The following is a 24,195-nucleotide window of genomic DNA, read 5'->3' as shown; positions in this document are numbered from 1 at the left end:
TCTTAAAAGTGGGTGACATCTTCATGTCCCTTCATTTAGATCCTAGGCCAGGATCTATTGGTCTCCCTCTAAAGTTAGTAATGAAATCCCTAAAGACCCAGTGGCTGAGGGTGTTACTGGGACAGCAGAGCAAAGGGAGGTGGGGAGATAGTCCCCAGGCCTCTGCTGGCAGCTGAGGAAGGACAGAGAAGAAGGTGAAGTCCTCCAGAGCTGCAGGGAAACGGGGACAGAGTTCCCTGGGCATCCTTGGGGGCCAGCCCAGCAGGATGTCCCCTTGCATCCTGCCATGGGGAAGCAAGCGATCAGCAGCCCGTGCGCTTCCAAGGCAGCTCAGGTGCCTGATACATCAGCACAGAGAAGCCTTAACGAAACCAGAGGGTGTAGAACCCTGACGGCGGATCTTAAAGATAAGCATCTGCCTGTACAGTCATCTCCCTGCAGCGATAGACATGCGAGCCTGAAGCTGATGCGGGAGTTTCAGGTCCCTCTGTGGGATGGCAATCCACAGGCAATCTAGATGAACTGCACTCCAGATAATCTCAGCTGCCAGTAAGCCTGGGGGCTTTGTGATAACCAAGATCAAGTTCTGAGATGACCAGGAGGCCCATGTAACTCTCCCCACAAGCAGCTCACTTTTCAGGCTGCTAGTGACGGAAACGTGATGCTGTCCGGGGTCCACTCTCTGGGCCCCGGCAGGGAGCCCAGGAGCAGGCAGGAGAGCTTGCAGCTGGTGGCCATTCCGAGTGTGGGGACTCGGCCAGATGAGGCTGCCAGACACCGCAGCTCTGGTCAGGGATGCTCAGGGCTTCCTTTCCAACCCTGAGAACGTCCCAGAGGAGAGAAAGGAGGGGAGTGTCGGCCTGAGCATGGACAGGGAAACTGCCTAAGAAAGAACCTGGCACGCATCAGGGTTTGTGAGACTCTGGGCCCAGCAGACTCATCTTCTTTAGCACCCCCGCAGAAATGGGTACCAGTAACACCTCTTTTTGCCAATCACATACAGAAAAATCAACACTACTTTTTTTTCTTTTTAAATTGTGGGAAAATGTACATTCCATAAAATTTACCATTTTAACCATTTTTAAGTGATCGGTTCACTGCCATCAAGTACATTCACATTGTTGGGCAACCATCACCACCATTCATTCGTCTTCAGAACTTTTTCATCTTCCCAGTGAAAACTCTGTACCCATGAAACACCAACTCCCCATTCCCAACCTTCCTCCTAGCCATTCTACTTCCTGTCTCTGAATGTAAGACTGCTCTTGAGCTCATCCTTGACATTTTTATTGATACTGTCAATGAAAAAAAATTAATCAATAGTTGATCTAAGAAAGAAATGGAAAATTTTATTCAAGCCACCCTGAGGATGATAACCCGGGAGACAGTCTTTCAGAAATCTCTGAGAAATCTCTAACCAACCGTTAGAGGTCAAAGCACAGTTATAATAAGTATTTGAGATAAAGGGTTATACATCAAATGACAGTATTGTTGACAGTTTACACAATCCAGGTCTACATGTACAAAGCGAGTAGTGGGTCATGGGTCATCTTGGCCTCTTACAGGATTAAGAACGAAGGTTATCTCCTGAGGAGTTGTGACCCTTGATGAGATTAAGAAGGAATGTTATCTCCTAAGGAGGTCTGGATAATGCAGATGCACAACACACACTAACAGGGAGGGAGGAGGCCCAAAGAGGCAGAGGAAAATTTTATGTTTAAATTTTTCTCATCTTGCCGTAAAATATGAATTTTATTTCATCAGTACTTAAGTTTCCAGCCAGCCAACTAGGCAAGAAACCAAACAAAACCTCATTCATCAGGTTCTTTGAATATGTTCTTCCTTGATTTTTGTCTGTGACATAGGGTGGGGTTGGGGATTGGAAACTGACACCTACAGAGCAATCTCCGAACCTCCCCCAGCTTTCTGTTCGTATGCATCTCAATAATCATTACATAGATGAGATCATCTATTTGTGTGTCCTTCTTTTCCATCTGACTCTGAGCTCCCTGAGAACATGGGTCCTGTCTGATTTGTCCTTGTATCTCCAACACTGGACACTATGTCCAGCACATGGTGCTCAGTATTTATTTATTTATAAATATTCTCCAGATGAGGGTGACAAGGAGAGGAGGAAGAAAAGGAAGAGAGAGGATGAGGTGTGTAACTTGTGGGCAGAAAGGGGAGGCAGGAAAACATCCCCATATGTATCTTCCACCAAGTTTTGACATGTTCAAGGGAATAAAAGGAACTGGATTGGGTAAATTTGCTATCGATTAAGTAGACTCTAAACATTTTGGGGAACTCCTGTGAGAATAGTTGAGAGCTATATACCCCTTTCTCAGAAAAATGCCCTCAAATACTCAAACACATAGCCTGCTCACAGACCTGCAGGTCAGAAATCCTGTCCTGAGGCATAAAAAATAGAATTTTTATTTTCATGTAAGTAGTTTAGTTCATAAGGAGCTACAGATGCATTAAAATTTTACCCTAGGTTTTGCCCTCAATGAGTGCAAGGGAGTCAAAGGAGGATATTCTCAAATGCGGTCACACCGATGCTTTTAAGCGTTCTTGTTGCTGACTACCATTTTGAAAATGATTATTATTCCCGTCTTGTGCAATGCCTCAAGGCATTTTTAAAAAATATTTATTTTGCGGCACGCGGGATCTTCATTGCTGGACACGGGCTTCTCTTTCATTGTGCTGCGTGGGCTCCAGAGCGCAAGGGCTCAGTAGTTGCAGTGCTCCAGCTTAGTTGCCCTGAGGCATGTGGGATCTTAGTTCCCCAACCAGGGATCAAACCTGTGTCCCCTCCCCTGCATTGGAAGGCGGATTCTTAACCACTGAACCACCAGGGAAGTCCCCCTCAAGGTTTTTTTAAGTTCAATAGCAATCATTAATTTAATTAATGATTAAATAATTGTGGAATACTGGAAGCAATAAAAGTAAAATGTAATACCAAAAAAAAAGTCATCTTCATTTCATCTAGAAAATTCAGTTTAAAGAAAAAAATCCTGTCCCTCCAGACATAACAGTGACTAAGCCAGAACACTCCCTCTGACTCAGCAGGACATTGGGGGTCCCAACCTACCAACTCTGTACCCAATCCCCCTCCAACCCCACACACTGCCTTGACTTAGGGGTGCTCACTTAGCTTCCTCCAGTGGTCCTGTAGTGGGGACATCCAGGGAGACTCCTGATCTCCATGGCAACCTGGATCCAAGTAAGCAAAGCCCATCAACTGCTCTGGGCTTGCTGACTACTCGGAGGGACAGAGGCAGCTGGTCCCGCCCTGGCTTCCTGCACCACCTCCCCTGGAAACCTGGAGCAGGGGGTTTGTGCTCTCAACTTCAGCTGGTTCTCCAGGAGGTCTTTAAAGAGAAGCCCAGCTGATGACAAATCCTCTACCAGAACCTGGAGTGCTGTTGTAATGATGGCTCTTTAGATGGGTCAGGGAGCCAAGTGACTGGCTGGAACAGAGGAGGAGCTGTGGACCGGCCTCTCAGAGCCGCAGCAAAGCAGATACAGGAGAGCTGTGTGCTCAGGGCAGCCTCACTAGTATAACTTTTAAGGACTTGGGGGTTTACATAACATCCCTTTTTCTCAGGTAAGTAAGTTCCTTCTTTCTGAACCTCATTGCTCTGAGAAGACCCAGTTCCTGATCTAGCTGTCCCATTCGAGCATTTCCCTAATATAGCATGTTCTTAAGCAGATGTTAAATCAGGAAGCAATTAGATCAGAGCTAAGCCTGGTCTTAACCTTCTAAAGCAATGTATCTGTCCTTCCCTTTAGCCTGTCTCCTGTCTCATGGACACAGGGAGAAGCTGGGACTGATACCCTGGGGTCATCTGGTACTTTCCTTTGGAAATATTAGTAAACAAACAACAAAAACAAAACAAAAAATTTAAGCCCCAAGTTTAAAAAACTAAGCACTAGAAACACCTTAAAACTTACTGTTAAGCACAGGTATGCAGAGTGCACTATTGTAAAATTACTGGCTAACTAAAAAGTAGGTGAGTTCCATATCAATATGATGAAGCAGTGCACAGAAAAATTATTATTTGAAGGAATGGAGGTAGTCACGTGCTGCCACTGCGGGAGATACTGTTTTATTCTTAAAAAGACAATTGAGAAAATTAAGTATTATGAATGAAGGAGCAAGTGCGAATGTGACCATCATAATTACTGCCGAGGAGCAGAGGAACCGAGCCACTTATCTTCTTTCTAATCTTGGTCACTGGGACTCATTGGTGAGGCAGGACCAAAAACAGGAGAAGGCAATTTGGGGTGGACATTTCATTAACAGCAGCTTGTGTGGCCCAGCAGCTGTGAGGGTCGGGCACCGCACCAAGTGCTTTTTCACGTATTATCTCGTTTTAATCCTTGCAGTCCTTGCATATTCATTTTGCGGGTGAGGAGGCTAAGGGAGGGAGCTGGAGGGCCTTGCCAGAGCTTCCCTGTCAAAGGTGGCAGGGCCGGGTTAAGTGCCCACGTGTGCCCCCACACCCTCTCAGCTACTCACGACGCCCAGTTTGCTCTCTGGCTCACTGATTTACCACCGTATATTGATGGGAAAGCTGCCACACACTGGTCAGCGTTTGGCCCCTGGGGTACCTCGGTGGACAGGACAGCATGACCCCGTGGTCCGGTAGGGAGGAGGGTTTGGCGGCAGTGCGGCAGGTAGGGCCACCGTGTTCTCGCGCCGAAACCCAGTGAAGCAGCTCCACTGCCCTTCCACGGAGGGCAGCCTTGGTCTCCGAGAGGTGAAGTCATTTGCTCAAGGCCAAGGTATTCAGAACACCATGCGAGGATTCTGGCCCAGGCCTGTGTGGCGCCCAGCCCCTCAGGAGGACGACTTCCAGGCTGAAATGGTGTGCGGTCACTGAGGTAGGGCCCAGAGGCTGGGGGCTTGGGCCTTCTGAGCTGCTCTTCCCAAGGGGCCAGCCCAGAGGCGGAAGCCGGGCGGGCAGAGCTCCTCGGACCTGGTGGTGGAGGTGGATGGAGGACTTTCAGCTTTTCCCGTCTGGCCAGCAGCTGCTCACGCCCTTTACGGGTCAAGGAAAGAGGAAGGTGGAGGCCTGGCCTCTAACCCCATCCTCCCTGAGGCCGCTCTGCAGGAGGCCTCCCGGAGGGCCAGCACCTCCCTTCTCGGCCGGATGGCTTCTCAGAGCTCAGCGTCTGGCTTTGTGAGGCCAGTGGTTTTCAAATCCTCTTTGGTCTCGAGCCCTTTGTTCAAAGCGTGTTACCTGGCAGCCCCACGTGTGCCAGACAGCCCTCTGAGGCACGCGTGGGACTCCTGAGAAGAGTCCAGAAGCCTGGGATCTGCCTTTTCCTCCGGGGCTGGGCCTCGGGAGAATCACCTCTTGTCTTTGTCCTGCCCTCTGTTCACTACATCTGGCCCCTTCCTCGTGCTTCTGATGTGCTGTATTCGAGAAGAATATTAGTTTTCCTTCTGTGACTCAAAGAAGCCTCTTTTGTGAGCTCTAAAGCCATGCAGATTGAGAAATTGTAAATTTAAAATAACATTGAGGGGCTTCCCTGGTTGCACAGTAGTTAAGACTCTGCCCTCCCAATGCAGGGGGCCTGGGTTCCATCCCTGGTCAGGGAACTAGATCCCACATGCATGCCACAACTAAGAGTTCACATGCCACAACTAAGACCCGGTGGAACCAAATAAAAATAATGAATAAATAAATATAAAAAAATAACGAGTGTTCATTGCTTTTCTTTTTTTTTTTTTTTGGCCATGCTGCACAGCTTGTGGGATCTTAGTTCCCCCACCAGGGATCGAACCCCAGCCCTTGACAGTGAAAGCACAGAGGCCTAACAACTGGACCGCCAAGGAATTCCCCATGTTCATTGCTCTTATTGACAAACAACTTTAGTCATTAGTTTTTTTTCTGTCTCCTACGGAATCCTCCTCTTATTACTTAAACCATTACTTATTGAGAAGTTATCTGTTAAGAGAAAAATGTGTTGGGTTTTTTAAAATACCTAATCCTTTAGCCAAGTGTGTCTCTTGGAAAAGTCAATTATTAATCCTTAGAGCATTTTCCTTCTTTCACTTACCCAACCATGATCAGTCTTTAATTTTAACTTCAGTGATCAGGATCCTGAGTGAGAGCCCAACGTGGTAACTGGTACTTAGCTCGTCACACGTCCTGTCATCTTGCCAGCCCCTTGGAAGCCAAGTGCAGGATACAGGTGATCTGTCTGGTTTCACATCATGGTCACAGAATCTCCCGGGCTGATGTCTTATCTGCACACTGGGTGTCTTAGCCTGTCCATACTGTCCTTGAGGCCTCCTAGGAAGATACCAAACAATATGGGTCATACCCTTTTGTCATGAGTAAACCAACGGGCAGCTTTACAAAATCTGAGAATAAACCCACAGACTAGTGGGAGAAAATAAAACAAGTAAGCCTATAAAATTAAGGGATATATTATAACCGTGAAAAAATCTTAAATAAGTAAAGGAGCTTGGAATCACTTGAATATATGCTCCACATACATAAATGCACACATATATATGTCCACACACATAAACACGTACACAGTAGCAGATAGGCAAGGTGCAAGACAGTCATTGCATGTCAGTGCCCCTCTTGAGGGACATGAACAATTCCTGGTACCAGCTGGTCCCTGGGTGTCTGCTATCTATCCCGCAGAGTCATTGGAGGGAAGGGCTGCGATGAAAGGGGTTCCTGTTGACAGGGGCAGCAGTTTTCCTCTGTGGATCCCTCACTTGCCTCGTTGAACAGCCTGCTGGGGCCAAGTGGGGGCTCAGTCAGAGCCTGCTCTGGGCTGCGCCTACCCATGTGGCCTCCCACCTGTGGTCCCCATCCCCTCATTCCCTCTGGTTGGACTCCTGATAGGCAGGTGGGAGAAGGGAGACCAGATCTCCCTGCACCTGGTCACCGTGCCTGGTACCTGGTGGGCCATCTTGGAGGTGCTGTCCATTTCAGTTGTTTAATCAGGATGTGTTACGCTTTCTGTGGATGGGGAAGGTGTACAGATGACTGATTCATGCTCTCTCGCTGCAGGGAGTCCCAAATGTATGTGTGTTTGTGTGCATTTGTATTCTAGTTGCGCCCTTCCCCAAAATAATACCTAGCATTCATTGAGCTCTTACCATGTGCCTTACAGGTGTGATCTCGTTTACTCCACTTAACAAGCCTATAAGTTACACGCTAATACTATAACTTATGTATAACATATATATATATGTTGGGTGTAATACATTTTACACGTGAGGAAACTGAGGCAGAGAGAGGTTGTGTGTCATCACTGGTACCCCCCAAGTTCCCAGTGTCCCAGGAAGGCTTCTTCCCATTACCATATAGTACAGTGTAATATACAGTAGTGTCTATACCGATGCTGTGCGAAAGAACTTTCTGCAATTATGGAAATGTTCTGTGGTGGCCTAGAGGTTCCTTTTGAACTGAATGGTATTCCACTGAATGTATCTCACATTTTCTTTATCCATTCATCCACTGATGGATATTTAGGTGCCCTTCCATCTTATCTTTCCTTCCTTTCCCTCCCATTTCCCTCCAAATATAATAGGTAATTAAAATATCTAGACAATTATTGTATTAGATGAGGAGCAGTTTGTGCTTATTTCATATTTTAAGAGCAGCAAGTGCTGAACCTTTATTCTCTCCCCAGCATCACCCCAAAATGTATCAAATGTGTCTGCCAAAAGTGGATTTTTAGTCTAATGACGCCTCCTATTGACTTTTAATTTCTCTGGGTCATTGACTTTCCATAGAAAAAAGAAATTCCCCAGGTCTGCTTAGGGTATGACCCTGTTCAGATGGTAGGTTGGAGAGGCTTTGCATTGGGGCAATGTTTGGATATGTTGGGTGACAGTAGTCTTGACCTGTTAAGGGGTTAATTGTTCTCTCCTACAAAAGTGGGGAGGTAAGTGGCCGAGTGTGACATGGTGGCCCCTCGGTGCCATTGGAGACACAGACTCCTGGGTTTCTCCCCTGCCATCCTTAGGGGTCACTGTCATCTGTGAGGTTCCGTGGTGGCCACCAAAGCTCCATCTGCCATGCCCATGGTTCAGGCAAGAGGGTGGGAAGTGTAAAGGGTCCCAGATGTGCCACCTGAGGCTCTGTCCGCTTATCAGCCAGACTATGTCACACGGTACCCTGGCCCCACCGCCGGAGCATGGGAGGCAAGGCACGTGGCTGCCATGAATAAAGTTTGATTCTGCTGGGAAGACAGAAGCGGGTGGACATAGGGCAGGCAGCCAGCAGCTCATCTGGTGGCTTCAGCATCCACCCTCTTGGGGTTCAGGCTACGGTACCAAGAATTGGGGGCACAGACCCCTTTCAAATGGCCTGCCCTTGATACTAGAGGCATTTGTCTGCTTCTTTTGCTGCTAGAGCAGGCCAGCTTCCCTTTGTGAGTGCGGGCTCTAAATTCTTCCAAAAATAGAGGAAAAGGGTGTGTTGTATCCCTGTCTGGTTTCTTTGTGCGTCTGGTCACGGAGAAGTGTGGGATAAAGTAGCTGCCTGTGAGGTCTCCTCTGCATGGGTCTGTTTTAAAATTCTTCTATTTAAATGGGTTTTAAAATGTGAAAGGGGAAAAAAGGGTTGTCCCCTTAAAGAAGTCTCTTTCAGACGATGGTTCATCAGACTGCAGCTTAATAAAGACACTCATTCATAGTGATTAGGTCTTTGTTAGAAAGGATGGAGGAGAGTTTTTGAGGCTGGTTTGCAGAGACTGCGATTGCCCAGATACCCTCGTGGTTTGAGCAGACAGGTAATTTACTCTTCCTCCGCGCTTCACAGGGGGCCTGTGAAGGAAGGGGGTCACAGGGCGTGTGGGGATTGTCGTAAGTCCTGGCTCCTCGAAGTAGTGAAGTAGGAACAGGGCAGTCAGGGTTCCAGGCCCTACTTTGGAGGGCTCAGCAGGAGTGCTGGAGAGTTTGGGCAGGGTTTCCTTGCTGAGTCGCTGTGAACAGAAGTGGTAGGCTTTGTGCGTCCAGGGGCTGGCCTTTGAGGCGATATAGCTGTGGGACCAGAGAAAAGAAACCTCTTGGGGAAGCAGGGGAATCTCAAGCCTCGGAACCCTCAGACCAGCTGTATAGAGGCAGAAAAGGCAAGTCAGATTCCAGGGGAAAGAGAAGACAGGCAGGAACTGGCTTCCATACAGTGTATGTACTAGTGTCGGGGGGACAGTCTATGAGTCAGCAATGAGCCCAGGAAAACAGCCGGGTTTCAGACCTGGGTTTGCTACTTACTCTAGGCAAGTGGCTCACTCTTTGCTACTCAGGGTCAGGATTGTGAATGAAATGGTCCCGATGGGCAACACGAATATCCTGTGACCCTATGATCTAGACTTGGGGATGCTGTCAAAGGGGTCAAAGCCAAGATCCCGTGCCAGAGAGGAACTTGATAGGCCGCAAGCTCTCTCCCTTAACCCAGTCACTTCTGTGCGTTTCCTGCAAAGAAAGGAAGTAAAGCAGTTTCCTAAATTCGAGGCAGGCAAGGAGAGAGAAGTAGGAGCAATTAGGCAGAGGGAAGTGAGGAGCACGTAAACTGCTCTAAAACCAGGAGTCATCTTGCTTAAACGGGCTATCACTTTCTTCCTCCCAGCAATTAAGGATACTTACATGTTCAGCGTAGTTATAGTAAGTTAGGACAGGCAAAGTCATGCCGCTGTAACAAACAATGCCAATGCCCAGTATGAGTGAGCTGGGGGCTCTGTCTCACACGTCCTGACCACGGGACCAAAGCTCTACCATCTGAAAAATGACAGTCACATTGGTGAGGGAAGAGGATGTGGCATATTGAGGACTGGCTCTTGAAGCTTTCATCCAAGGCAAGTACTTTGGTGGCCAAGGGAAGTCACATGGCCAAGCCTAACTTGAAGAGCATGGGGGGCGCCCTCCTACCATATCCTGACCGGAAAGGTCCCTGAAATATGTGATGAATAGCACTGCCACAGTAGTTATTTTAATAAAGAGTTACATTTTTACAGAAAAGGGGTCAGGCACTGCTAATCCAAGTCCCTACATTATTTATACCTGAAGAAAGCTGAGATTCCCATATAACCTTACCATACCATTTAGCTTAATCTCAAGCACAATGTCCAGAAGGAAATAAATCTTGCCAGGTCTAATTCATAGAATGATATCTTGTCAGCTGTCCAGATTAGGAGGACAGGTTGAAACAGCGGTCTGCTGTTACTGCCAAGGAAAGACAATTTGCTGTGTATTAAGCTTAAAGGGTGATTTAAAGAGGATTCTGCCCAGACGTGATGACTGCTCTGCTTTTTCAGTGGAACCTAAAGCAAGTGCTGACCTCTTAAACTTTTTTACTTCCCTCATGACACATGATGGGATTTGGAGTGAAGGTTGGTAAATGGAGGGAGAGCAACGGTCTCCCTGGAGATTTGTTACTGGTGAATTTCGGGGCACATACTCTTTGTGAAAGGGTCATGTTCTTATTCTGTCGTCTCAACGTTTTTTGTAAGCAAAAGAGACTTTTTATTCTTTATTAACTGGGCCTTTGGGAATTCTCTGCTGATAAATTCCAATTCCTGAGTTTATAGTTATGTGTATTTGTGACAATTTAATTAATCCACATGAATTTATTAAACACCCACTGTGTGGAAAGAACTACGGGAGTTGCAATTGGGGCTACAAAGGTAAATAGGATTTTAGGCTACTTGAATGCTTTTGAATTAAGGGCCCCACAGAGAAGGTATAAACTCATGCCCTAATAATATCTCTTTCCATTCTGGGGTGCATTGTAATATTCATGGTCGCTAAGGAACCTCTCGGTGGCACACCCCTTGGCAGTTTGGCATTGCTGTTCTTCCCTTCCCTTTGAATCAGGACTGGCCCTGTGACTTGTCCTGGCCAACAGAATCCTGCAGAAGGGATGTTGTGACTTCCAAGGCCAGGCCTCGCTCTCTTGGTACACGTTATCCTCACATAAGGGCGCTCTGGGTAACGTCCTGGAAGATGAGAGGCATGTGGAGGGAGGAGCCCAGCTGACGGCCAGCAGGCGCCACCGGACACGTAAGCGAGGCCATCAGCCCCCGCCAATCCCACTGGATTGCAAACAGGTGAATGAGCCCGGATAGCACCATGAGGAGTGGACAACCTGCCCAGATGAGCCCAGCCCATGCTGCAACCATCAGAACTGTGAGCAAGCCAGTTATTGTTATTTGAACTACTAAGCTTGGGGTGGTTTTTGTGCCCAGTGGTTGACTGTTGCCCAGTCCCTGCACTGACCCAGCGAGACCGACCTTCTTGTCATTCTCCAACATGATGTGATTTTTGGCTCCTCCTTGGACGTGTTGTCCCTTCAGTCTAGAATGCCCGCCCCTCACTTCCTTTCTCGGAACTTTCTGTCCTATCTTCAAGATCCAGGTACCTCTCTGAGTTCCCCTGGAGCCCTCGATACACATGTCTTTTATTGATACTTTCTCTGTCGTCCTGTGGTTCTTTGTTTACAGGTTGGTATCTCCCATTAGATAGATGCTGACCTCCTAGGGGAAGAGGCTGTCCTCTCCTTCACTGACTCCTGGGCCTCTACTCAGATCCTGACACACAGTGGATGTGGCAGTCCATTGGGAGACAAAGTGTGGAGAATAACTCCTTTGTGAGGGTGGGCACTGCACTGGTAGTGGGAACATGGCTGCCGAGTCCTGACTATAACTGGATATCATACAGCAGTGCCTCTCACACTTTAACCATGGGCACGTGATCGCCTGGGATCTTGTTAAAACGCAGGCTCTGATTCAGTAGGTCTGGAGAGGGGCCAAGCGTCTGCATTTTTTTTTTTTTTAACATCTTTATTGGAGTGTAATTGCTTTACAATGGTGTGTTAGTTTATGCTGTTTAACAAAGTGAATCAGCTATACATATGCATTTATCCCCATATCTCCTGCCTCTTGCATCTCCCTTCCACCCTCCCTATCCCACCCCTCTAGGTGGTCACAAAGCTCCGAGCTGGTCTCCCTGTGCTATGTGGATGCTTCCCACTAGCTATCTATTTTACATTTGCTAGTGTATATATGTCCATGCCACTCTCTCACTCCGTCCCAGCTTACCCTTCCCCCTCCCCGTGTCCTCAAGTCCATTCTCTGTGTCTTTATTCCTGTCCTGTCCCTAGGTTCTTCAGAACCTTTTTTTTTTTTTTTTTAGATTCCATATATGTGTGTTAGCATACGGTATAAGAGTCTGCATTTCTAACAAGCCCCTGCAGTCCACACTTTGAGTAGCAAGGCCATAAGATAACCCAGGTGCCCAAGAACAACAGTCAGTAGTTACAGAGGTCCTCAGTGGTTCATGGAGAAAAAAAATAGGGATGAGTCTTTTTTTATTGAAGTACAGTTGATGTGCAATATTATATAAGTTACAGGTGTACAGTATAGTGACTCACGAATTTTAAAGGTTTTACTCCATTTATAGCTATTATAGAATGTTGGCTGTATTTCTTGTGTTGTACAATATATCCTTGTAGCTTATTTTATACATAATAGTCGGTACCTCTTAATCCTCTACCCCTCTGTTGCCCCTCCCCACTTCCCTCTCCCCACTGGTAACCACTAGTTTGTTCTTTATATCTGTATCTGTTTCTTTTTTGGTTATATCCACTAGTTTGTTATTGATATATTTTTTAGATTCCACATATAAGTAATATCATACAGTATTTGTCTTTCTCTGTCTGACTTATTTCACTTAGCATAAACCTCAAAGTCCATCCATGTTGTTGCAAATGGCAAAATTTCCTTCTTTTTTATGGCTGAGTAGTATTTCATTGTATATTGTACACCACATCTTCATTCATGAACTTGTTGATGGACACTTAATAGGGATGAGTCTTAATAGCAGTGCTGATGGCCGTAGAACACAGAATATGGCAAATAAAGTGAGCTTGATCATTTTGAGGGTGCTCCAATTGAAGAGCAATGGTAGAAGGAGATATTTATTGGGAAAGGAGTGTTCTAAATAAGCTGAGATTTTTAAAGGATCTACCAGAAATAAGGTGGGGAGAATGAACTATATCAGTACTGTTGACTACAGAACTAGCCTAGATTCTGACAGATACTAAATACAGAAACAAAACAAAAAAATTTTGTAGACTGGTGTTCTGAAGAAGAACAAGGATGAGATAGACACATTAATCGGCTTCTTAGAAGGATGAAAGGAAAGCAGTGAACGCTGGGGAGCTGGTCATATCAGGCTAACCTTACTTTCTTATTTGAAAAGATGACTGGGCTGCGGGAACAGAGAAGTGTGGTCCTGGCACACAGCAGATTTCAGCAGGACATTTGACTCCTACCTGGGACACATCCTGTGGTCAATATGGAAAGAGCATATATGTTTCGAAGTGTACAGTGTGTATGTTTGGAAGTGTACGGTGTGTATGTTTGAAAAGACATTTGTACATTTTGATGACTAGTTGGAAATCAAGACAGCAAGAATGCTGATTGATCAAGTTTACCAATGCAAAGAGAGGTGCCCTAGAATTCGTGCTTGTAGGTCATCTGAAGATATAGTTGGACTACTTACGAAATATAGAGTTCCTTCCAAAACAAATTATCAGGAGATTAAAATATACTCTTTCTATTGACACAGCAAGTAAAGGCAAAGTCGAGGGGACTTGAGAAATGCTTGGCGTCCCCCCCCTGGTGGCTGGTGCCAAGTCAATCTGTAGCTGTTTATTGTCTTGAATATGTACTCAGATTAGCTGTGTAGCAGGCCATCTGCCGTCTCCTCCAAACTCGGTTGATAGGCCCTGGGAAAGGGAAATCCTGCCAAAATGCAAATAACCTACTAAACTGATAATAAAGGGAAAGATAAGGTCTGTGGGGGGATGGGGTAGGAATAAGTGACTGTCTTCTCAGCTCCTCTTTGTCTTTCTTCTGCCTATATTTCTTCCTGTTAGAGAAAGACCAGGTGTGGATCAGGAGACCCCGGTCTCATTTGGAGATGCTGGGTCAGACCCGAAGTAATGGGGCAACTAGGAGGCTCAGTTGTAAGACTACGCTTTGCAACCTCCCAAACTAGTCTCTTCGTTAGAACTCAGCAGCTGGCTTGGTTTCCACTGGTCGGCTCGCCGAGGTGGAAGCCCTGGTCAGATTTGCGCTCTTCCAGGTGAGGGTTGTGGCCTCTGCCCCCAGGGGGCTAGCACCTGGATTCCCCAGGTTGCCTGCCGTCACATTAATTCATGAGCCCAGTCTCTTCTCCCCCCGCCCCTGCCCCCAACTGCCCTCCATGGCGTTCCCACCCAAGCATGATTCAGCTGTTCCCAGCAGCAGTCTTGAGCTGACTGGACAACTGTCATTTACATGCGCCTGCTACTTTAGCTTCCAAACACTTTTATATTCACCTTCAGCTCCTTTCAATACTCACAGCCACCCCAGGAAGCTGTCACTCCTCAATTGGAATAGTAATGTTAAAGAAATTAAGGCTCCATCCCAGGAGGAGGTTGTGACCATCTAAGACCTCATAGCTAAGGAGTAGGAGACCAAAAATGTGAATGCAGATCCTATCACCAGTTCTGTCACTTTAGGGTGAGTCGTTGAGTAAAGAAGAGCTTGCCAACTCAGATGTCAGCAGGGCCTCTGCTCCTAGCAGCAAATGTGTGAAGCTGACCAGGTACCAGGCAATAGGGAGCAGTGAGGCCTGTGTCCAGCTGGAGAGCACAGGGCCATCCCAAGGGGGCTGCCGTTATTCACCGTGTGATGGTTGTATGTGCGGACTGGGCCAGCACTGCCAGCTCTTCCAAGTCTAGGCAATGCTGAGAATTCATTTTAAAATATTGACAATGGATTCATTTCTTTTCACACTTTGTGGCTCGAACAACGATCATCCCCACAACCCTCCAGTTTGATCAGTGGATTAAAGTAACATTCCCTGGTGAATGAGGCTTCGCTTCTTTTGAGGGTACTTGCATTTTAAAAGAGTTTGTTGAAGCAATTCATTTTCTAATTAATGCAGTCCATGGGGGAGATGTTTTTTCATCCACGTCACTACCTTCCTGAGCCTGCTTTAAGTCCCTCAGCTTCAACAAATCTTGGCTAAAGAGAGTTTGAAAATGAGATGCAGTATGCATGGCATCACCCCGCAGCTTAATCATATTGCCCCCATCCAGGGGTCTAAACTCCACAAGGTGGCTGCCCACCAGGATACAGAAGGGGAGGCTATCTAAACTTACCTTGGGGGATGCACAGAAGTCATTAAAAAAACATTTTCCAAAAATCCTTGGAAAGGGGGAAGAGGACTGTCTGAGCTGTAGTTTATAGTTTGGAACTGTTGCAAAGCAGATCCATTTTTAAATTGCAGTTGTTAATCACCCACGCCCTGTGTTTGAAGGAGGATCTTGCCACAGGAAGGGACTTGGTGTAATCCTGGGCTGAGGTAATGAGCAGACTTAATACTGGGAAAGGAGTTTAGAGGAACATAGAGTCAGCTCCAAAACGGAAGTGTCAACCTAGCAGGAGTGATTTAAAAAATACAGGGGTTGGGGGGTTCTCTTGATATAGGGAACGCCTTAGGCCATCTTCATTTTGCATAAGCGGCACCAGTCTGCATTAGTCTCAGTGGTTCTGGGGGATATCCTGGGAACTTTAGAAACCACTGCTACCCAGGTCCAGCCTCCAAGATTAGATTTAATTGGTCCAGGTCTGGTCTAGGCACCTGCATTCTCAACAGCTCCCTGTAACTCTGGTTGAGAACGATTACTCCAGGTTTGGGGGTTTCAGACTTCACAGCATCAAAGAGCCCGGGGGGGCTTGTTAACATGGGCATTGCAACGCCTCTCCTGTCCAATGAATAAAAACCTCAGGGAGGCCCTGGACTCTTTATTTTTTAAAGACCCCAGATGATCCTTGGCTTAGGTTTTGAGCAGCCCTTTGTAAACCACCCCCTACCTTGTGGGCACCCAAGTACACGCACAGAGATGCCATTTGCAACCAATAAATAGAAATACTTTAGTGTCCCACTTTGGCAAGCACGTGAGGTGAAAATAGATCTCCTGAAACAGATGTCAGTTAAGGCACAAACGCTGTGACTGCCTAACTCTTAACTGCTGGGGAGTGGGGTCAGAGGGGGCAGTGAGGACTGGATCAGGCCGGGCTTCTGGTTAAACTCAGGCTTTCCCTATGAGAGGTCTTCCAGCCCATTGATCTTGTGTCATTTGTAGAAATGGTGCCAAACAGCTGTAAATGCAGGGCTGAGAGCTATTTGTCCCCTTGCTTTGTTCTCTTTCAGATTACAGAAAACACTTTTGACCAATAATGTAAACAAAGTTTTACTCTCTTTTGATTCAAAAAATCACCACAAAACACAACTTCAAAAACTCTGAATGTCATGATTTTATAGCTGGCAATATAATATTTGTGTTTCTGGGTCTTAAGTTGTTAGAAAAGCTTATGAAACAAAAGCAGTTTGTTTTTCCCCGCATCTGATTCTTACACCCCTCATTTTGAAGTTTGCACTGCACATTTAGTGTTGGTCTTTGCATAACTGAGTCACTTGCTAATATAATTTTTGTTGTTCTTTTGTGATAAGAGCAGAATTTCTGTGAGTTGCAGTCCAGGAGACAGAAGGTACAAACACTGCAGATCAAATATCACCTGGGCCTGTATGGACTCCTGACCTCATTTCCCTCTTGTATCTACAGGATATGCACTTCATTCTGACTGTTTAAGCCTCTCTGTCTACTAGAAACTTCCCTTCTGATTCCAACCTTGTCTAATTATTAACACTCTGAGATACTACTATTGAGTTGATCAGAAAAGGGGAGAAAACTTGGGTTTAGGACTAATTTTATTACATCTCAAAATGGCTTTGATGGAAATCTGCCATATGTATCTTTTTATATATCGTCAAGTGCTTTGCTTTAACTCCAAGGATATTACCCTCCAGTTGGGCCATGCTCTTTTCCATTCTTCTTCTTATTTTGTTACGCAAATGAACAGCCAGTTGCACATATCGTAAGTAATACAGGTTTTGCGTGCGGAGCTAGAATTCGTGGGACATCTACAACCAAAGAACTTGCGTGCAGGGAGTGAAAACCCCGCTGAGCATGTCCTCTTCTCAGGAATTTCTTGAAGGAAGGGAATCATCATTTACGGCAGCCGCCCTAGGAGATTTTATTCCAAAGACTGAATTTTCTGTTCAAATGTCTGAAATACCTGATTCCCTAGATTTGGGGGACAGAAGAGGGAGAGAAATTATTCAGGAGCACATAGGGTGTTGGCTATGCGTCTCAGCGATTTTTTTTTTTCATCCTAAGTGTCATTTGCTCAATTTGTTTTCCTTGCTTACATGTGGAACTGACCCCTATACGTGCTGATAAGAGAAGAATAAGTAAGTAAACACTCCCAAGGTTCGAGGCTGATATAAAAGTCACTTGGTTTCAGTGAACCGGACTGGAACACGAGCCTTTTGTTTGCTGTTGAAAGTTTAGCACTTGAATTTCGGGTTGGGCTGTTCATTTCATTAAGGAAAATGTGGACACCTCATGCCAACTCCTGTTTTCCTTAGTCCCTGAGAATGGAAGGCATTGTGTATTTGGTCCACACACCAAAAAGTGAACAGTGACTTAATTGTGCCCTGGGAACAAAAGCTATTACCTGGGGACAAGATGGGAGACCCCAGCCTTCTGCTTACCCTGCTTCACTCTTTACAAAAGTCAGCGTTGCTGGGAACCCCAGAGCAAATGTTTGCATTGTGGCCACTGTTTGCGTTTGAAATTGTAACCCGTAGAGTGGTTTCTCCTGGTGCTTACAATTGAGAGGAATGTGGCAAAGTGGGGACCAGGCTTATTCGGAAGAGATCAGGCATCGGGCCCCAAGTCCCCCGACAAAGACCAGATGTCAAGCAGAAGGGGGAGACCGAAAAGGAAAAAGAGAGAGTTTGGTTCCCCCACTCAATCTGCCTCTTCCTCGCAAAAGCCCCAGTGACACACATTGAAGCTTGCATCAGTCATGTGGCTGCCCATCTGCTTGCCAGCAGTTCAACTTTGGTTAAATCTGTTTAAAAAGCACTTACGCACTGTTCAGTTATAGGCAGGCAACGAGTGTGTGCCAGTGTGAGAATTGGGGGGGCATCAGCTTTTCAGGCAGATGGTGGCAGTCCCTTGATTCTTCTGTCACACGAATATGATGACACTGTACCTCCTTGAATGGTGATGTCGGGGTAGGAAGCCTCTTTCCTCCTGAGAGTGCCTAAGGAGTTGGCTTTGCTGTTGGTTAAAGCCAGCACTTTGGTTGATGACCCCGAGTCCCAGGTCATTTTGTTTTCTTTTGCCTTTGGAGTATCGGCCAAGACTGAGATTTTGAATGTTTTTTGGTTCATTGGGAGAATGTTGACTTGCCAGGGGTTGGGAATAAAGTGTCTCAAGTAAAAAGAGTTGCTTCAGAATTTGAAATTCCTCTTCCCCCAGTGGTTCTCTTGAGTTCTGGTAAATCAAGACCAATGAATATCACAGCTAATAATAGTGGTAGCAAAAACAAAACTAGAATTTTTTTCACATTTTATACTATACCATAACATATATAAGCATTATCACTTATAATCCTTACAATAAGTGGTTCTTATTTTAAAAAATGAAACAAAATGAAAAGCAAGTATTGAGATTGGATCTCAGGACAATGGCTAAATGTGTGATGTTCTCCGTGAAGTCATGACATCATGGACCTAAGCCAGCGTTTCCCAAGCTTTGGTGTGTACATGAATCACCTGGGATCTTACTAAAATGCAGATTCCGATTCAGTAGGTGTGGGTGGGGACTGAGAATTTGCATTTCTAATGAGTGTGATGCTGCAGATCCACGGAACACTCTGAGTGGCAAGTTTCTAAGTCAGAGATTGCCAAACCTGGCTGATCATTGGAATCGCCCGGAGATTCTGGAACACATAGCTTCCCTTCCACCTTTGAGATGCTGATTCTTAAGACAACAGCCTTACTTTTATAAAATGAGCAAACTGTGGCCCTGAGATCGGCTGTGATCTATACAAGATCACACGCGAGAATCTAGCCTCCTGGGGTCTGGAACACACTTGTTCCTCACACTACCTGTGACTTAACGTTGACTGGTATCACGTGCTGAAATGTGCACCCAAGTTCACATCTTCTTTCCTTCTTGCCGAATCTGCACAGCTGGCAAACCGCCCTGGTTGCTGGGAGGAATGGGCCTCACTTCTGCCACATGATCTGAGCTGGTCTTCCTCCTTGGACTGCGTATTGTGTGCTACACATTTCTCCCAGGTGGCACCACAACTAAGGCTCTGTCTCTGCAAGATGGAAGCACGGCTCCCTGAAGAGCCGGTGACACTTGAGTTCTGTCCTTGCACACAGCCATTTATTAATACGACGTCAGGAGGTGATGTGAGGAGGACAGGGGGCTGGTGCTGGGGCAGTGGGGATAAGTGGCTCTGAAGGAGGTGTGGTGTGTTTGCAGAGGTGAACAGCACAGCTGGGGGCTTCGCCGGCATGGCTGCGTCATTGCTGCCCATCCCTGACCAGGAAGGCTCAGACTTCTGGAAGTGCTCCCAGCTCTAGCCAGCACCTTAGGTAAGTGTCCTGTGGCCTCAGGACCTTCACTAGTCACTTCTGCACAGCTTCAATCTCCCTAAGTGTCCAGGAACTCAGCAAGCTTATGAAATGGTCCTACAGGATTCACTTCTCTATGACTCTAACCCAAGCTGACCCTTGATCATTTGGAGTTTTGAAGATATTTTCATTACTGAATATTTGTTAGGATTAGTTTTGGCTGCTTGGGTTTGACAGAAAACCCAAAATAATAACGGCTTAAAGAAAATAGGACTTTATTTCTATCTTGTGTAGGAGTCCAGAGCTGCTGTGGCAGCTCTGTAGTATCAAGCACTTTGCCTTCTTTTATGATGTCACTATGCCAATATGGCTGCACATGCTTCAGCCATCACATCTTCATTCCATCCAGCAAGAAGAAAGAAGGGCATGCCCTTTCTCATGAAGGACATTCCTTGACTATTGCACCCAATACTTCTGCTCACATCCTGTTCACCAGAATGTAGTTACATGGCCACAGCTAGGTAGTTACATGGCCACAAGAAAGGCTAGGAAATGTAGTCTTTATATCAAGGTGGCCTGATTATCAGCTGAAAATTGATAATTCTAGGACTCAAGACAAAGGAAAGATCAAATATTAGGATAGACAACTGGCCATGCCTCACCAAGGCGTTAAGGTCATTTTCAAACCCAAGTAGTGTTTGAATTAGAACCAGATTTTCAGATTGTTGCTTCCAAGCCACTTTATATACCACAGGAGGTTTGAGGTTATGCTGGATCTCTTAGGCATTCCTCCAAGAGGAGCCAGAGCTGGCCATTATACTTTTATTCAATTAATTATGATTTAATAATTTAATTAATTAGGGCTGATGTGGAATGCAGATTTAAGGAGAGCGTTGCTGGCAGTAATCAAAGCTTTAAGGCAGAAGGCAAGACTCGTAGATTGATAGCATTTCCCCTGATGCCGTCTTCAGCTTGCTGGAACTGCTTGTTCATATGTTTGGAGCTGGGCAAAAAGATTAACTATAACCACGGAAAGAAGAGAAAAATGGGCCAAGTCTTAGCACCAGAAGGGATGGTTGTTTTGAGTCAGCATTGGGTGCTTTCTGGAGCATGATAGAACCTGTGAATCTTAAGGAGTGTCTGGGTCCTGAGATCCTTATTTTGTAAAATGAAAGCCCAGATCTAGAAGTACCTGGGATGTCAGTCTTCATGGGGGTTTCAAAGAAGCAGTTTAAGGAGTGGCATCCATATTATTTGAACATTGATAGTTAAATAGATTTCCTCAGATAGTATACGACTGAGTGGGCCATTCTGTGTTTTTTCTAGAATGTTCTGCCTTGTTCTTAGAAAATACCTAGGATAACTTCTGAATGGCCCATAAATGGATGTTAACACCTCACTTCCCCCCCACCCCTCTTTTTGCCTAACAGCAAACACAAAGTTTTCTCTTTAGAAGAGAATGGCCAAGAGAGGTGGGAAAATAATAAATTTCTTCAACCGAATCATTCCAAACAGTTGGAACAAAGCAATCCTCACACAGGTAATAAGGAGCTCCCCTGACAAGTGGAATCTAGAGCAGAACAGAAGGTGTGGGTAGACCTGGCCATGCCTTGCAGGGGGAGGCTGTGAATATAGTTACCTCCTGAAACCAAAGTAGACAAATCACACGTCTTTTACAGATGCTTCCCATGACTTGACGGTTTGCTTTTACCGACTACTCGGGATGTCTGCTTTAGTGTAATCCTCTTTAACATCAGTGTCCAGTGTATTCCAAACTTCAGTGGATTTTGATGGGCTCATTCTTCACAGACATACACATGGAAAATACGTTTGAATTTACGCTAAAGGCAGGCTGAGCAGATGTTTTCTTATACTGAATGCATTGCTGCTTTCCTGTACTAGTAACTGTAAGAATTTAAAAACAGCATAATGAACTCATACATTTGCTCCTGCATTTTCCCCATGTTATATAGGTCATGACTTTTCAGGCAGCATGATACTTGCTTAGAGGAAAGGTTTTATCTAGTAAAATGTGTGTATGTTCTCCGAGGGAGAAAAGCCAGAACTTGGGCATCTGACAAGCCTTGGTTGCATCTCGGCCTCACCCTTCACTAGCTACCCATCCGTGGCAAATGACCCTGTTTCCCTGGATCTCAGTTTTCGTTTTCCTATGATAGAGATGGCCGTGCCTCCTCACAGGAGGATGGAATGAGCTCTAGAGGATGTGAAGGGTCCAGCCCAGTGCCCAGTTCCCTGCAGCTGCTCAGTGAATGGGCATTTTCTTTCTTTGTCTTGATTTTCTGGACCTTTGCCTTCTTTGGAAAAAAAACCCTGCCGGTCAGTGTTTAGAGGAAGAAATAATAATCTGGTTTGTCACTAAAATTTATCTGAGAATCTGCTATGGGACTCAAGGTCCCTGGGGCAAATCCAAGAAGCTCTTGCTCTACATCAGTAGCTCTTGAAGTGTGGTCCTCAGCCCCACAGTATCATTGCCTGGGAAATCATCAGAAATGCAGATTCTCAGGCCCCACCGCAGACTTGTCAGTTGGGAACTCTGGGAGTAGAGCCCAGCAATCTGCGTTTTAACCAGACTTCTGGGTGATTTGAATGTATCCTAACATTTGAGAACCACTCCTCTCTACATCTGGGTTCTCGGACCTTGCTGGACCTGAGAATTCCGAGGTGCATTTTTATTTATTTTTATTAGATTAAATTATTTATTTATTTATGGCTGCGTTGGGTCTTTGTTGCTGCGCACAGGCTTTCTCTAGTTGTGGCGAGCGGGGGCTACTCTTCGTTGCAGTGCACAGGCTTCTCATTGCAGTGCCTTCTCTTGTTGCAGAGCACGGGCTCTAGGCACACGGGCTTCAGTAGTTGTGGCATGCGGGCTTCAGTAGTTGTGGCTCGTGGGCTCTAGAGCACAGGCTCAGTAGTTGTGGCGCACAGGTTTAGTTGCTCCGTGGCATGTGGGATCTTCCCGGACCAGGGCTCGAACCCGTGTCCCCTGCATTGGCAGGCAGATTCTTAACCACTGTGCCACCGGGGAAGCACCACCCCCCACCCCCGGCCCCAAGGTGCATTTTTAAATACCTGCGCCTGGGCCCTGATCACAGAGATTGTGATGCTGGGAGTCTGGGGTGGAACCCAGACATGGGGATTTTTTAAAGGCTCCCAGGTGATTCCATTGTGTGCCAGGATTAAAAAATTTCTGCTCTACAGAGTTTCCGCCTCGTCTTCTCTCTTTCTCCTTCCCTCTTCCCCTCCCCACCTCCTCTTCTCTCCTCCTTCATCTACTCTTTGGGGTGGGATGCTGGAATTAGGGCGAGAATTGTAACATGAGCTCAGAGGGGCTCACAGGGAGTGGGTGAGATGCTACCCACAGACCACAGAAAATTTCCATTGCCTTTGCCTCATTCCTACAGCCCTCTGCTATCTTTTGATGGAAGTCTTCTGATTTTAAATGTACCACATGCTCGTGTAGGAAGTTTGAAAAAACCTGGGAAACTTTGAAGGAGAAAATGGAAATACCCCATAATCCTATTCCTCCAAGGATCCCATTAAATGTTAACATTTTGCTGTATTAGCCTCCAGTCTTGCACTTATATGTCATGTTTAATATGAAAATAAGATCGTATGTATAGTTGCATATCTTGCTTTTTAACCTAACATTATATTATGATAATTTTGTATGATATTCTTTGAATTTCAAAGCCAGCATCAAATTGCACTTTGTGGATTTGTTGTAATTGGCTCAGCCATTTCACTCTGGCTAATTCCATTCTTTTTTTTCCAGGATAAGTTCAAATATCCTTGTAAATAAGTCCTTGTTTTTCTGATTAGTTCCTTAGGATAGATTCCTAGAAGTAGACTCACTGAGCCAAAAGTTAAACTTTAAAAGTTCTTGTTACCTAGTGCTAAATTCGTTTCCCAAAAGGGCTGTGCCATTTTCACTGCTACTCTCTGAAAGTGTTCTGTTTGCTTGTACTTTTGCTAACATTGGTTATTATCTAAACAAACAAAACAAACAAACAAAACTTGTCATTTTGCTGAGGCAGGTGGTCGTGTTCTTGCTGTCTAGCAGCTTTCTGTGGACATGGTCACAGATTTCTAAACACGTGTCTTATCTTCCTTTCGTTCATCTTTTGGATCATGTTTATCTTTTAACGTCTGACAGCACTGGTTTGGGAATTTTCATCTTATCTTGGGATTTGAGACCATCTGGAATTTCCAACTCTGCTCTCTTATAGCTCCATCCTCACTGTATCTGGGCTTCATCTTCACTGCCTTTGTACCTTTGAACCCATTGATGCCATGCGCACCAGCTTACCAGGAAGACACTTAGGACAGTACCCTCAACAGACCCTTAATAAGTGCTCTGAGATATGACAGCAAAGGACATACATCAGATTACAGTCAAAGTTAAATTATTGTAGATCATCAACCAAGGTGTAAGTCATCTAATGCAGAAGGACACTGCATCTGCGCCCAACACACACACACACACACACACACACACACACACACACACACCTTCAGGTGCATTTCTGTAGTGCATCACGTAGGGAAGTCTTTTAAGGACCCTCAACTGAAAGAATCAGAGAATTCATTTTCTTGGCCTTCCTTGACAAATGATATTTGCTTGAAGCACCAAATAACTTATAATC

General features: G+C 45.7%; 1 protein-coding gene across 3 annotated transcripts in view; it reads left to right on the top strand.

Annotated features, from left to right (window-relative positions):
- DAPK1 (death associated protein kinase 1) overlaps nucleotides 1–24,195 on the top strand; it is a 205,259-nt gene that overhangs the window by 44,194 nt on the left and 136,870 nt on the right. Inside the window, exon 3 of one of the 3 annotated variants that reach the window (XM_089913036.1) lies at nucleotides 10,853–11,164. The exons of the other annotated variants lie outside the window; for them this stretch is intronic. Within the exon in view, the coding sequence (XP_089769162.1) occupies nucleotides 11,145–11,164 (20 nt within the window). The 5' untranslated portion in view covers nucleotides 10,853–11,144. The remainder of the gene's footprint in view (nucleotides 1–10,852; nucleotides 11,165–24,195) is intronic. 3 annotated transcript variants of the gene reach the window in all.

This window comes from Delphinapterus leucas, chromosome 6 (assembly GCF_059928025.1).
Source record: "Delphinapterus leucas isolate spDelLeu-1000000601 "Yukka" chromosome 6, BTC_Dleu_Yukka2, whole genome shotgun sequence".
In the NCBI taxonomy this organism is placed as follows: Eukaryota; Metazoa; Chordata; class Mammalia; order Artiodactyla; family Monodontidae; genus Delphinapterus; species Delphinapterus leucas.
Note: the sequence above shows the minus strand (reverse complement) of the source record. Positions and strands in the feature narration are given on the sequence as shown.